The sequence below is a fragment of the Dysidea avara genome, chromosome 6 (assembly GCF_963678975.1).
Source record: "Dysidea avara chromosome 6, odDysAvar1.4, whole genome shotgun sequence".
Lineage (NCBI taxonomy): Eukaryota > Metazoa > Porifera > Demospongiae > Dictyoceratida > Dysideidae > Dysidea > Dysidea avara.
This window is the reverse complement of record NC_089277.1, coordinates 25,928,505-25,944,677: the sequence shown is the minus strand read 5'-3', so window position 1 is coordinate 25,944,677 and position 16,173 is coordinate 25,928,505. Positions and strand designations below refer to the sequence as shown.

Here is a 16,173-nt window from a genome sequence, read left to right as displayed (position 1 = left end):
AGGGACTTCAGCTGCAAACAGTTAATCTTATAGACAGTTCAGCAAGAAGCAAGTCACCCTGTGGAGAGTTAAGCTACAATTATATCACTGTAGAGATTCAGAACATTACAAGTCACACTGAAGAGAGTTCAACTATAAACAAGTCATGCACCCTGTAGAGAGTTCACCTACAATTAAATCACTCTCTAGAGAATTCAGCTACACACAAGTCACTGTGCAGAGAGTTCAGCTACAAACAGATTATCCTGTAGAGTGATCAGCTACAAACAAAACACTTTGCAGAAAGTTCAGCTACAAACAAATCAATCTTTAGAGTGATCAGCAACAAACAAATCAACTTGTAGAGAGATCAGCTAGAAACAAATCAACCTGCAGAGAGATCAGCTACAAACAAATCAGCTTGTAGAGAGATCAGTTACACACAAATCAACCTGTAGAGAGATAAGCTAGAAACAAATCACCCTGTAGAGAGTTCAGCTACAAACAAATCAATGTGCAGAGAGATTAACTACAAACAAATCACCCTGTAGAGAGATCATCTAGAAACTAGACACAATGTAAGGAGTTCAGCTACAAGCAATACACTCTGTTGAGATTTCAGCTACAAACAAATCAACCTGTAGAGCGATCAGCTAGAAACAAATCACCATGAAGAGAAGTCAGCTACAAAAAATCACCCTGTAGAGAGATCAGCTAGAAACAAATCACCCTGTAGAGAGTTCAGCTAAAACAAATCAACCTGCAGAGAGATCAGCTACAAACAAATCACCCTGTAGAGAGTTCAGCTAAAACAAATCAACCTGCAGAGAGATCAGCTACAAACAAATCACCCTGTAGAGAGTTCAGCTAAAACAAATCAACCTGCAGAGAGATCAGCTACAAACAAATCACCTTATAGACAGTTCAGCTACAAACAGATTACCCTGTAGAGAGATCGACTACAAACAAATCAACTTGCAGAGAGATCAGCTACAAAAAATCACCCTGTAGAGAGATCAGCTAGAAACAAATCACCCTGTAGAGACTTCAGCTACAAACAAATCAACCTGCAGAGAGATCAGCTACAAAGAAATCACCCTGTAGAGAGATCAGCTAGAAACTAGACACAATGTAAGGAGTTCAGCTACAAGCAAATCACCCTTTAGAGAGTTCAGCTACAAACAAATCAACCTGCAGAGAGATCAGATCACCTTATAGTGAGTTCAGCTACAAACAAATTGCCCTGTAGAGAAATCAGTTACAAACAAATCAACCTGCAGAGAGATCAGCTACACACAAATCAACTTGTAGAGAGATCAGCTACAAACAAATCACCCTGTGGAGATCAGCTAGAAACTAGACACAATGTAAGGAGTTCAGCTACAAGCAAATCACCCTGCAGAGATTTCAGCTGCAAACAAATCACCCTGTAGAGAGATCAGCTAGAAACTAGACACAATGTAAAGAGTTCAGATAGAAGAGGTCACCCTATAGAGAGTTCAGCTACAAAGAAACCATCATGTAGAGAGTTCAGCTGGAAACAAATCACTCTGTATAGAGTTCAGCTAGAAAAAGTCACCTTGTAGAGAGTTTAGCTACAAAGAAACTGCCATGTAGAGAGTTCAGCCTCAAACAAAATACCATGTAGAGAATTCAACAACAAACAAATCGCCCTGTAGAGGGATCAGCTAGAAGAAGTTACCTTGTAGAGAGTTCAGCTACAAAGAAAGCACCATGTAGAGAGTTTAGCTAAATCACCTGTAGAGAGTTCAGCTAGAAACAAATCACCCTGTAGAGAGATCAACTAGAAGAGGTCACCTTGGAGAGAGTTCAGCTACAAAGAAATCACCACCTAAAGAGTTCAGCTGCAAACAAATCACCCTGTAGAGGGATCAGCTAAAAGACATCACCTTGTAGAGAGTTCAGCTACAAAGAAACCATCATGTAGAGAGTTCAGCTACAAAGAAATCACCCTGTAGAGAGTTCAGCTAGAAGAAGTCACCTTGTAGAGAATTCAGCTACAAAGAAACCATCTTGTAGAGAGTTCAGCTACAAAGAAACCACCATGGATGTAGAGAGTTTAGCTGCAAACAAATAACCTGTAGAGAGTTCAGCTAGAAACAAATCACCCTGTAGAGAGATCAACTAGAAGAGGTCACCTTGGAGAGAGTTCAGCTACAAAGAAATCACCACCTAAAGAGTTCAGCTGCAAACAAATCACCCTGTAGAGAGATCAGCTAACAGACGTCACCTTGTAGAGAGTTCAGCTACAAAGAAACCATCATGTAGAGAGTTCAGCTACAAAGAAATCACCCTGTAGAGAGTTCAGCTAGAAGAAGTCACCTTGTAGAGAGTTCAGCTACAAAGAAACCATCTTGTAGAGAGTTCAGCTACAAAGAAATCACCCTGTAGAGAGTTCAGCTAGAAGAAGTCACCTTGTAGAGAGTTCAGCTACAAAGAAACCATCTTGTAGAGAGTTCAGCTACAAAGAAACCACCATGGATATAGAGAGTTTAGCTGCAAACAAATAACCTGTAGAGAGTTCAGCTAGAAACAAATCACCCTGTAGAGAAATCAGCTAGAAGAGGTCACCTTGTAGAGAGTTCAACTACAAAGAAACCATCCTGTATATAGTTCAGCTATATTTTACGTCACCCAGTAGAGAGATCAGCTACTAAAAAATATCCTGTGGGGGAATAATGGGCATGCAATAAATATATGTATATAATTCGTATAATTACTAATAAAATAAAAAATAATTGAAGTATTAAAAATCTTCTATAAGTTCTTTTCTTCTTCCTGTGGTAAATAAAAAAACGCATGGGTTAAAAAAGCCCCAAAGCCAGCCATAGGCCGGCTTTGCAGTATGCAAATACAAAAATAAGTGATATCTAATCAAAAACAGCCAAGCTGTAAAAAAAAGTGCGGCCCCCAAAAAGGCCATGGTAAAAAAAGATGTGAAATCCAAGGTGGTGGCCAAGAAATGGCTGTGATGGTAGGTTAATGGTAAAAATTTTAATAACAACAATTCAGGTGAATTTTGTGCCACTTGGTCTTGGCACCAAATTCACCTGAATTGCCGTTATTAACATTTTTACCATTAACCTACCATCACAGCCATTTCTTGGCCGCCACCTTGGATTTCACATCATTTTTTTACCATGGCCTTTTTGGGGGCCACACCTTTTTTTATTACAGCTTGGCTGTTTTTGATTAGATTATAAGTTACAGTGGAACTCTCTTAACAAACTCCCCCAAATTAAGGACAAAATAGAAAAAACTTCCATTATAGGGACAAAAATTATGACAGTTAATTATTTTTTACCTCTGAAAGAAGATTGCCTCTATATTACAGCAGGAAGTGGCCAAAAATTCTGGGTTCAAAATTTCCATAAAGAGGGGTGCACTGTATCACCATTTTAACTACAAACAGGAAGCGGTATAGATGATGCTGCTGAGTGCAGACCATTGTTTGGTTTCCACAATTGAGGTACTCTAATAGTGCAATCACCCTATTAGAGCATTCAGCTGTGTAATAAACCCCTATTAAAGAGTTCTACAAAAATTTACCATCATTATTTACTTACAAACTTCAGCTATGTGCTGTACTTAACAGCTCACTCTCTAGAGCATTCAGCAATGTAACAAGTCACAGATCATCACCTGTGAGAGTTCAGCTATAAACCTGAAAAATGTTCAGCTACTTTACAAGTAACCATGTAGGGAGTTCAGGTGACAAGTAACCATGCAGAGAGTTCAGCTACAGTACAAGTTACCCTATAGAGAGTTCAGCTACAAACACATAACCCTCCAATAGCCTCTATATAGTTCAGCTATATGCACCCTTCAGCTACGGATAATGATCACCTTGTAAAGACATATATAACAAGTCACCCTGTAGGGAGCTCAGCTACAAGAGTTCAACAAGTCAACCTGTAGAAATTTTAGCTAAGTCGCAAGTCACCATGTAGGGAGCTCAGCTACCACATGACTGTCAATACCAGCCATTTTAATGATTACTGCATTTTTTTCTTTTGATTATAGAGTTTGATTAGTATTGACTTTATTGCAGCCATTTCTTGGCACATTTAGTTTCACTTTTTTTTACCTTGGCCTTTGGGGGATGCACCCTTTCTTTCAGCTGATAGATTGATAATTCACTGTAGCTATACTGAAAACTAAAGTATTAACCTAATGCACAGCTGCAGGTGTCCACTGTCTGGCAGTCAGGTGGTTAACATCGTTATGAAAAATTGAAGTTATAAAGGAAGGTACTTGATCTAATAGAACACACAGAATAACCACACAGACAAATACTTAGTATGCATCCAATTGGCCATTCCATGTACCTATTAAATGTGCTATTGCAATGTACATTTGCTGACAGCTCCATATGCTTTGAAGCAATACCAGTCCAGGATACTAAGAATTTTTATGAGCAAAATTGTAAGTTATAAAAACTATGCACAAAAGTTGTGCATACATAAAACAACAAAATAATATTATTATGATTCAAACCTACAACTGACAATAACTGCAACAACTCTGGGGAAGTGGTATACCATCTTTGACTGTTTGTACTGTAGTATGTATAGCTCAACACCATGTCCCTTCAGCGTACTGTAACAGACAAGCAAAATAAGGAATAAACTTTGTATGGTAGCCAGACAATGAGCACCTCACCTCAGATGTGAATCATGTTGATAAGTGTACAGATTAATACTGTGACAGTCAACGTCTGATACATGAAAATAATATTATCATGAAAAGGTACGAGTGAGAAAATTAAAAAAAGTTGTCAAGTTTTCATGAACAGAAACGAAACCCTGAAATAAAAGTTCAATGAACTACTGTTTGTCTGTGGTTTGATAGGAATGTAGACCAAGGTAGCTATTGTCTTCAACATGCTGTAGAGATGAATAGTTTTCTGCAACTGGCGTTGTAAGATAATGAGTACTAAATTATTATTGCTAAAGTCTGTCAATCTATGCTTTCATTGGCTGCCAAATGACTTGATGAAAAGGATGCAGATAAGCAGACGAATTGAGAAAACCAAAGCTGCTTTTAAAAAACCCTTTAGAAGAATTGTTGGTTGCAACTGTCTGCAATAAGATCCTTTCAAAAATACTGAAATACCAAAATGGCATAATATAATTATTATATTATTAAACCATGGACAAGTTCCTCTACCTCTATCACTTGAAAAAGTCAAGTTAGCCAATTTTTTATTCTTTGGTTTATATTATATATATAACGATATTGTAGCAAAAATTTAACAATTTACAGTCAGCAGTCTTTGTAGCGTTTTGTTTCTCTGACTCCCTAGCAGCTTCATGTGCACATGCTTTAGTCCTCCTGTCATCTACCATAAATCCTAAAATTGTGAAACCTTACATGTGTCTTATATAACATCCATTTGGCACACTCTATTACAATATCATTATACACTCCAGTTGTTCATTACAATGTGTACAATGTAGTTTTGCTAAAATGCTAAAGGCAAGTGTGTATGCATGATTATGTGATCGTTACTGTCGTTGATCTCACTGTATACATCAGTCTTCTATCTGATCCATCACCTCCATGAATGACTCCCGGTAGTGAATGGCATCATCACTTGTGTCAGAGGAGCTGCTACATACAAACAACAGCATAATATACGCTGCAATATAATTATGAAATTACTTTGATGCTCATAGAATTCCAATAGCAATATAATATAGTAGCAAGAGTTAATATTAACTCTTGATAGTAGCATAGCTAATTTTGTGCTTTAAAAATAAGTAGTGTTTACTATTAACAATACTGCAAGTTTTTTCTTGCAGTCAGAATTTAACAATTGAGGAGGTACGTACATATAGTACCTCTTGATGTAATTCAAAGTTATTCAGAGACAAAGTAAATAGAACACTTGATGGTGACATGACCATCAGTGAAGCAACCAAACAATAACCATATTAGAACAAAATAATCTAATTTTACAATTATAGAGCAGTCAGTAAAAGAGAGTGGTCACTCTAGCCTTGAATATAGCAGTAAAGGTTTGAAATTAAAAATAGAGTAAGAGTTAATGAAGAAGGTTTAGGCGATCATAAAATCTGAATGCATAAGCTAACCTAACTTGATCAAAAAACTATATAAAATCATTCATGGTATTTTCCATCGTGCCAATAAAGTGTACAACTTTATTCTTTACACCTGCTGACAATTTGTTAAAATGTTTAACTAACATATTATCAGTTAGTATCCTTGACAACCAGTGTATACTCACATTTCACAGATGATGGCATTCTTCCTCATATTATCATCAACAACAATACCAATATCACCACTTGGTACCTCATTGTTATCTTTAGTGGTAGCAGCTGGTTTGGTCTTAAAATGTGCAGTGATCTTTGTAGTAATAATCTTTATAGTGTCTTTGTGTACTATCAGTTCCAGAGCAATGAAGAAGATCAATGGAAAGAACATTACAATAATAATAGTAGCTTTTGATAATTGTTGGCTAACATTGTCAGTAAGTGGTATCAATGTAGCCAGTATCACAAATCGTAAAATCAACCCATCAAAAATGTTCAGTATTTTGTGCTTATAAGGTTTTAATATTATCACTATAACAGCCAGTACCACACTTGTGCAGATTAGTAAAAACTGGGAGAGATAATTGTTGGATGAATTTGCAATGATTATCACAATAATAACAAGTCGACAAATCATATAATAAGCAGCAAAGCAACGATACTTGTCTTTGTAACATCCTTGAAACTGATCCAGTAATGGCTTCATTCTAGTAAAGTTGATCTTCTTGTTAAGGAATGGTTCTAGAAGGAGTACAAGTGGTAGACCAATCACAATCACTAGTGTACATAACACTGCTACAATAAAATAAGGTAGATGACGACCATGACAGTATTCTATGTCAGGTGACAGGTAAGTGTAAACCTTATCCACATTATGAAATGTCAGTGATCTCAATAACAATAATGAAGTTGTGGCTACAGAAGTATATGATAAGAGAAAGAGGTAACAGACAGTCCGAATGATCCCTCTACTAATAAATGATGAAAACTTGTGAGATATTCTTGCAGATTGACAGACTATTGCTATGATGATGGAGACAGCTAGTGGGTGTGCATAATGAATGAACTGTTGGTCAATTCCACTCATATTCTGTACTAAACAAATTTGACCTAAAAATTGTGGAGTGATTTTTACAAGACTGGACATAGTAGCAACAGTTTTAAGCAATCCTTCGGAATATAAATTTTGGTGCAGTAAAATATTCAGTATACTGTATAGTATGTAATAGCATACAAATAACCAATCCCAACATGATAGTATGTCATAATAAACACTAATATAACTATGACTATCCAGTATATCATTGATAATGTGACTACCAACACTGTCTGTCCTGTGGTACACTTGTAAAAACACTTACACATTCTACAGAATCAAACGAGAGGGTATAGCCTTCTTCACAACTACCACAAGCAGTACCAGATCTGTGTGAACTACACTGATTCATTCTTGCTGGAGAGAGTTGATAAAATCCTTTAGTGTCTTCACAACAAGTAAAGTTACAGTAATTGTTGGGACAAACTGTCACTGTTGATCTATCATCAACTACTCCAAACCAATAGCTTCTCCTGATAAATGATGAACTATCAGAACAAGTTATTATATCATTATCATCATAGCATACACACCTTTGTGTTGTGTCATTGTTATAATAGAAACCAGGGTGACATGGTGATAGTTCAGTTATTAATTCTATGGAAATTGTTTTAACATCAGATTGGCTGCCATGATGGTAAGTAAGGTTCATTGAAACGTTTTTTATGTCAGAAATTTTAGGTCCTTTTATGCTAATTCCTTGTAACCCATTGCATGATATTAATGTACTATTTGATCCATAAATGGTGTGATCTTCATCATTACTATCAACTATAAATTGTGTTTCAACAGCAGGTTGATCATAATAATCCAGTAGACAGGCATCAATGATAATTTCTTGACCAAGCATTATGTGTTTTATATAATATGTTCCACAATTAGTGATATTGTCATTATCGATACACACAGCTGGTTCATATAATACTAATTTCCTAGGAGGAGTGTAAATGTGCCCAGAAAGTTGGCCATGATCTAAAGTCTCATTGTTAACACCAACAATACTTCTATGCAAACAATCATCATCACAAGATGTTGGTATATCCAGGTAAACAGAGTCACCTATTAGTGCTGTATTGCTGGTAAAGTTAATACTTGTAGTGTTTAATAACATCTTACTGTATACATCATCTCTTAGTTCACTATATATAGCCCCACCATATCGATTAGCAATATTGTTTAACAACGAAATAGAAGAAACATGATCAAATATTGCGGTAAAGTTATCACTAAAATGCATACCTCCTCCATTCCCTATTGCTCTGTTATTGTTAAACATTACAACAGAATTATTTGCAAACTTTATAATGGATTGTGAAACGCAAACAGCTCCACCATGTTCAGCAGTATTACCTGTAAATGTCACTGGAATGTTTCCTTCTAGTGTAACATCAGAGTGATGATCACAATACATTGCTCCGCCATACTGCATAGCACTATTTTTAACAAACATCACTTCAGAGTATTGTCTTAGTATAATGTTACAATGGTCATTAGAATATAATGCTCCACCACCACTTTCTGCCATGTTGTAATGAAAAACAACTTTACTGTTTCCTACAAAGCTGATACTAGCATTGTCATGCGCATATACAGCTCCACCATGGTGTATAGCCGTATTGTGAGTGAAATTCACATTGGAATTATCTTGAAAACATTGCAGCAGCTTTATAAAATAAACATATGGCTCCACCTTGTTGCATGGCTGCATTGCTAGTAAAGAAAACAGAAGAACTTCCACTAAAATATAAAGTAGTGTTAACAGAATAGGCTGCTCCACCATCTCGTCTGACCATATTCCTGTAAAAGGACACAGTACAATTTTCTTCAAAGTAGATAGGATCGTTACTAAAGCTATACAGAGCTCCCCCACTTAATATAACACTATTATGTTGAAATACAGTGACAGAATTTCCTTTAAATCTGACTTGTGATTGAAGTGCAAAATATACAGCTCCTCCTTGTTGTAAGGCTGTATTATTACTGTAAGTTATATTAGAGCTGCCACCAAATACCATGGCACTTCTGTAAAATAAATATAAAGCTCCACCTTGTTGTAAAGCTGTATTGCGTGTGAAAGTGACAGAACAAGTTTCATCAGCTGCTATCTTAGCATTGATAACAGAAGATATAGCTCCACCATCCTGTGCAGCTATGTTGTTGTTAAAATATACTGTGGATCCTCCTGTAAACCAGATATAAGAGTTAACAAGTGATGAGGCACCTCCATTCAGTAAAGCTTTATTATTGTAAAAGTCAGCAACAGCATTTCCTTTAATTACGATGTCACAATAATATAAATATAAAGCTCCACCAACTGTGGCTGTGTTACGAATAAATGTTACATTGGTAATGCCTTGAAATATTACTTCAAAAGGATCGTAAGAATAATGAGATCCGATATACACTGCTCCGCCTTCTTGTGCACTGTTATTATAAAACATCACTGTTGAGTTACCTTTAAAGTCAATGTGACTATGTACTGACGATAATGCTCCTCCATCATTTGTGGCGCTATTACCTGTGAAAGTTACTGTCGAGTTTTCATCATATGACATGACAGGATAACCTCTTGTAGACAATAACCTTAGTTCAACACGTACGGCTCCTCCATCTTCAGCACTATTGTTACTAAATGTCACTATTGAGCTGCCATGAAATGTGATGTTAGACCCAACTGCTGATACTGCTCCTCCACTAATTGTGGCACTATTACCAGTGAAATTCACCATCATTCTTCCATTAAATGTAATTTTAGAAAAAATTGAATCTAATGCTCCTCCCTTGCTTGTGGCACTATTGTTGGTAAATGCTATTGTTGAGTTTTCACCACATGACAAGATAGAATAGATACATATACTGCTCCTCCATATTTAGCACTATTGTCACCAAATGACATTGTTGAGCTAGCATGAGATGTGATGATAGAATAGCCTACATATATTGCTCCTCCTGAAACTGTTGCACTATTCCCATTGAATGATATTTTTGAGTTGTCACCACATGACATACCAGGATTGCCAATTGCTATTCTTTCATACTTAGGAGGACTATCATAACCAACGGATAAGACATATACCTTTACAGCTCCTCCATATCTAGCACTATTGTTATTAAATGCCACTGTTGAGCTGCCATGAAATGTGATAATGGACTCATTTGCTTGTATTGCTCCTCCATTATATGTTGCACTATTACCAGTGAATGTTACCGATGAGTTTTCACCACATGACATGACAGAATTATCAAGCGCTACAGATACAGCCCCTCCATCTTCAGCACTATTGTTACTAAATGTCACTGTTGAGCTTCCATGAAATGTGATGTTGGACTCAATTATATCTACTGCTCCTCCTTTAATTTTGGCACCGTTTCTTATGAATGTCACTGTTGAGTTTCCGATGATGTAGATAGCACACTTTCCAACAAACACTGCTCCTCCATCTCTCTCAGCTCTGTTACCACTAAATGTTACGAGTGACTGATCTTCAAATGATATTAATGACATTCCCTCAGAAAATATGGCACCACCATTTTTGACTGCTGAGTTGTTTGCAAACATCACTGCTGAATTCATTGTGAAGAACATCTTTGAATAGATTTGATAGATGGTTCCACCGTTAGTGCTGGCTAAATTATCACTGAAGCTCACATTACACTTGTCACCAAATATGATAATAGAATTACTGCTGTAAATTCCTCCACCAGCAGTGGCTCTGTTACCCTTGAATGACACACTGTTATTGAGAATTAGACTGGTGTGTGAAATGTAAATTGGTATTCCTTGATTATGGGTAAATGTGGAAGTTTGTAGTAGTAAAGAAACAAAATCATTCGCTCTATTGTTTGAATCAATATAAACAACACTTTTAGCTGGTCCATTCATAGTAAAATCACAGTTGTTCATTACCAACAGTACTCGAGTACTCTGTTCAGGGGCAGATGTATAGTAAATAGTTGCTCCATGACCATTATGGTATTTGTTATGTGTAAACTGACAATTATTAATGTACACATTTCCTGACATTTTTGACATTACAACAGCTTGCATTGTTGAGTGATGAAATGAACAAGTTTGAATTAAAATGTTTGAAGAATTGTAAAACTCCATTCCTGGATAGGATGAGTCATTAGAACCACACCTCTCCCAGTTGACACCTTTAATAATGACATTATTACAAGAAACAAACTTTATCTCTCCAACACCATTACAATTCACTGTGGGGTTTCCTTGTCCAATTATTGCAACACTTTCAAGATTTTCTAATACAACAATTGAAGACAACACAGCATCACTTACCACTGTAATAATAGTATTGCTAGTAAAATTAGAGAGTGCATGAAAAATTGAATGAAATTGATGATCTTCCATTATGCAACAGGGAATAATTTTGTCATCTGTTTGGTTCTCCAAACTGTTAGATGCACTGATAATAAACTCTTCAATACTGCTTAAGAGCAGGGCTAATATACAAACACTTTTTATTATCATGATTACACACAGATACATTGAATCAGATATGACACAACACTGCATTTATACTCAAATCCTGAAACCTCATTGCATAATAGCTGATAATACCAGAAGTGTTTTATGGTATTGTTTTTGTTTATGATTGTAGTTGTACCCTTACAAAAGCCTTACTATTTATTTTCTGTGTTCCCAGCTCTTATTAACTCATGTAAACAATTTTGACTAGTTTTGATTGTGTGGTTAAAACACAGTATTGCAATCATTATTATGACATTTTTTATTCTACGTGAGTTATGGGACTATAATACATAATGACAATCTTAATGAATAAATGACTTGTGTTAGGTAATCTAGCACTAGTAAAGCTACTGAATACACTGATACTATAATGTGTGATCAGAAAAAGAATCAAAAGGCAACCACTGATCTATCAAGCTATAGCCCATAGGAATAATCATTTCAGATACTCCTTCACATCACAACAAGTTAGTACTTAATCAGTTTTAAATTATAACATTAAATCAAAACCTGTATCTTATTGTATCAGCTGTTAATTGAGTCTATACTGTTTGTGTTTTAAAGCACTATATATGCACCAATAGCAATATCACTGCCCTGAAATTGCTATATGGCTTAGCTGCAATAGCTGGCATGAATGTGGCCAACAAACAACAGTTAGTTAAAAACTTTATGGAATTATTACAAGTGCATGAGAATGTCTACTTTACTAAAGCATTCATGTGTACTACAATTGGTCGAAGCTTAACTCTTTCGCTAAATAACCGGCCAGTTGGTCTCATCCTTTCATATGCCATCGTTCTTCATCAACTGATTGTGGTTGCTGTGCAGGGTTCCCAGGGATTTATAATTGGAGAGCATTTTTTATTGTACTGTATACAGAACTTATTAAATTCTAATAAGCTTGCAGAACATAGCTATCAGTCCTTAATTGTCCACTGTACAAGATATCTGCTTTGGTGATGATGTCATACAGTAGATGATGCAACAATGGCTTCTGGTAGTACACTGATGTCGTGGATGATGTCAGTACACATGTACTTGATGTGAAGCTATACAAATAAGGTTGATGACTAGTTCTATTTCCCAGACTGTTGTACATAAATACAAGTTAAGCCATTAAGTCTATTATATACCGTATACAGTAAGTATAGACCTATTTGACCTGACCTATGTAGGATCTATTTAATACATTTGTGTGTTAATAGGTTATGTAGACAGTTCCATTCACATTCAGAAGTTGTTGAAGAGTATAAAGTGCTAAACAAATTGTTCCTCCTCTTATACAGTGTATTTAAATAGCACTGTTACTAATAATTTATTAGTGTAAGTTATAAATTGGTGATTGATTAATCATTTTTTAAAAACCTCTCAACAATTGGCAATGCCATTCTTCCTTCTTGGAGTAACAAAATGAAATGTAAAACACATACAGTGACTAGCACATAATAATATTATAGTAATTTCTACATTGGTGCTAGAACATTAACTAATCTGTTTTTTCTGTACTAAGTTGCTTTGTGTTGTCCTAGTCATTGTCAGCTCTATAATAATGGCTGACAATTGAATAGCTTGATGTCTAGGTTAGTTAAATTGGTCTGTATTTAATACAGTCTTAACAAAAATGAAGCTAGCTGGACAGGTGAGACTAAAGATAACAATTCTTTTTTAAATGCTGAAAGAAGGTATAACAATTGTTAAAATAAACTAAGAGTCACAAGACACTAAAATTGGGACAGATTAGAGTTGTACACAAACATACACACATTATACATCAAGCAGTAAGATATTGCAATACTGTTTAAATCAATTAATTTGAGACCAAACTTCACACATAACTTTTGTAGGATATGGATCATACACAGTGCAAAATGTTGAACATCCTGTGTACCACCCATGGTGTAGTGTTTGTATAATAGAATTCATGTATTGTAAAGAACAAACAATACTTTTTTGGCAGTAACATAATTATTTACTGCTGAAGTTTGTATAATGTGCATAAATATAACGCCCATTGTTATACCATGCTTTGTTAACAATGTATTAGTTGTGAGAATACTTGTGATTGTATAAACAAAGTGGCTTACTAGCTACACATCACAGCTCTATACATATAATTCTGCAAATAGCCTGTTTTATTACTTATGGTGTAATGAGGTGGCCATGGTAAAAAAATGCTTCAAATTGCATCTATAACTTGATTCTAGTAAACTTTGAGACATCTAAAATGGCTTTACAATTTCTTAGGGGCACAACCCCCCAGACCATGATGTCAGAGATCCTATACTCTGGTCAACCCAATTAGCTTCCTCCACCACTGATCATGTTTGATTCTTTTCATGTATACAACTAACTATATAGTAAAGCAATGAGTCGACTTATTGATATTTAATATTAAAAGCACTAGCAAAAGAGCATTAGCTGATCATATCAAGTTAGGATGAAATCTGGTCTCTTTTAGATACTGAAGAGACAGTTAATTACAGCTTGTAAAACCAGGAGGGTTAAAACCCTTAAAAGAATAGAAAGGTTATAGTTACAACAAATCTATCTATAGTTCCAAAATATCTGACTCAATAATGTGATCTGGGAGGCTGTTCCACTGTGTAATTGTGTGGGGGAAGAAACTCTGTTAACAGGCAGTTGTTTTGGTTACAGGTGACATATCTGTACTAATGGAAACGCCTAGCTAGTTGGATATACCATGGAGGTGTAGTAATACAGGAGTAGTTGGATGGATGGTATATCATGATGTAATATTTTATATAGTAAAACTAGGCGATTGTAGACTTTTCCAGTTTAGCTGGTCTAGCAAGTGTGTGACACTACTCATTCAATGGTAAACTAATGTGACCCATCTTGCAGCATGTCGTTGGACTTTCTCTAAGATGTTTATCAAAATTAATATAGCTAATGCTGGTGGGGGCCCCAAACACAACTTACATATTCTAGTAATAGATGTACAGATGCTAAATAAGCTGTTGTCTTTACTTCTTTAGAACATTTACTGAGATTTCGTTTTAGAAAGTTGAGACTCTTAGTTGCTTTATTGTAATGATGGTAACTGTGGTGGGACCAAGACATTGATGACACCTAAGTATGAATGCTATTTCTTTTATATAGTGCTTTATTATCAATGCTATTATTATAGATTTATTTCTAGAAAATTGTTTATAGGAAAACACATTTTTCAACATTGAGTTTCATCTGCCAGATTTTACCTTCAACAGTATATTTGTCACCACAGACTAGCTACATTCACTCTTTTTATAATGAATAATTAATATAAAATATATATGCACTGGCTTTCCACTGATATAATTAATTTTGAAAATGGCTGGGGTTTCTGTTGAAACCACAGAAACCCATCTAGATCTACCACTCATCATATCATTATTGTTTTGACTTTAACTTTCCAAATCTATGTACATAATAATTTTATAGTCAGCACTTGAACTGCAGAATCCCTGTGTATTGACTATTTAATTTTATATTTCTATTGTAAAGTAATTTAAGACTGTTGCTGGAAATAAGTTACATGGTCAAGCTCTAACAATTTTCAATTATGAGTACTGAAATCAGTCTTGCTTGTAGTTATGTTGGTCAACTGTATTGATACCTCAACAAAACTGTAAGATAGATTATAGAAATACAGTATAATAATATTATATGCTTTGCTCTTGTGATTTAATTAAAACTCAGGTGATAATATATTTTAAAACTTCGCACCAGTGAATAGCTCAAAACATTACAAGTTGGTATACAACAATACTATGCTGTAAGACATGTACAGTTAAGAAAATAATGGGTTCAGGCTGTTATGCTAAACTGCAGGCAAACAATATTGGCTTTTATAACAAATATAATATACCCTTAATGTCACACTCAAAAAGAATTTTATGGTTCACTGTGTTAATAATTAATATTATTATTGTGCATGAGATTGTTAGAAAATTAATTTTAACAGAATTAATTTTACTGAATACCAATTCTAATTATAAAGTCAACTATTGAAAGCTTAATAGTTTGGTCAATATGGGTTGTCAAGCTCAAAACATGTGTGACTTGTTTCATTAGGATATTTCACCATAATAGTGAGTCATGATCAGTTTGTTGTTATGCACATACAGTAGGTTTTCTACTATTAATACACACTGTACAGTAATTCATGATCAATTTTTACTTTATTGTTTTGTAGTTCTATATAGCTAATCATAGAAAGTAATAGCATCATTCTATAGCTATCTGTTTTAATTCACAACCTATCCTGTGTTGCATCACACCAGTGTGATAAAGGAAGGGAGCACTCTATTAGAGACTTCAACAATAAAAGTAGTTACATACATGTAGCTGTACTATATATAATCACTGATGTTGCACAAGAGTCAAAATATTTACACTACACTGTTTATGAAAGTGCTAGAATGTAGATGATATTCTCTATTAAAGGTGACCTTCAAATACTAAAATTCACAAAAATATTTACTGCAGTTTTTAGCCAATAGATGCCAACCTTTGCTTATCTCAAA

The 16,173-nt window shown here is 35.1% G+C and overlaps 2 protein-coding genes across 2 annotated transcripts; both read right to left on the bottom strand.

The window, feature by feature from the left end:
* Positions 1–8,795: 8,795 nt before the first annotated feature.
* Positions 8,796–9,887, bottom strand: LOC136259364 (probable outer membrane protein pmp6). Its single transcript, XM_066052859.1, has one exon. The coding sequence runs from the start codon at positions 9,885–9,887 to the stop codon at positions 8,796–8,798; it is 1,092 nt and encodes a 363-aa protein (XP_065908931.1).
* Positions 9,888–9,964: 77 nt separating this feature from the next.
* On the bottom strand, positions 9,965–11,524 carry LOC136259363 (probable outer membrane protein pmp6). The gene has a single exon (XM_066052858.1). It carries the CDS (start codon positions 11,522–11,524, stop codon positions 9,965–9,967), a length of 1,560 nt encoding a protein of 519 aa, XP_065908930.1.
* Between the last annotated feature and the right edge of the window lie 4,649 nt (positions 11,525–16,173).

Excerpts from the sequence above, each read along its gene's own strand:
- LOC136259364 (XM_066052859.1), bottom strand. The coding sequence starts at position 9,887 with ATGATGGTGAATTTCACTGGTAATAGTGCCACAATTAGTGGAGGAGCA.
- LOC136259363 (XM_066052858.1), bottom strand. The coding sequence starts at position 11,524 with ATGGAAGATCATCAATTTCATTCAATTTTTCATGCACTCTCTAATTTT.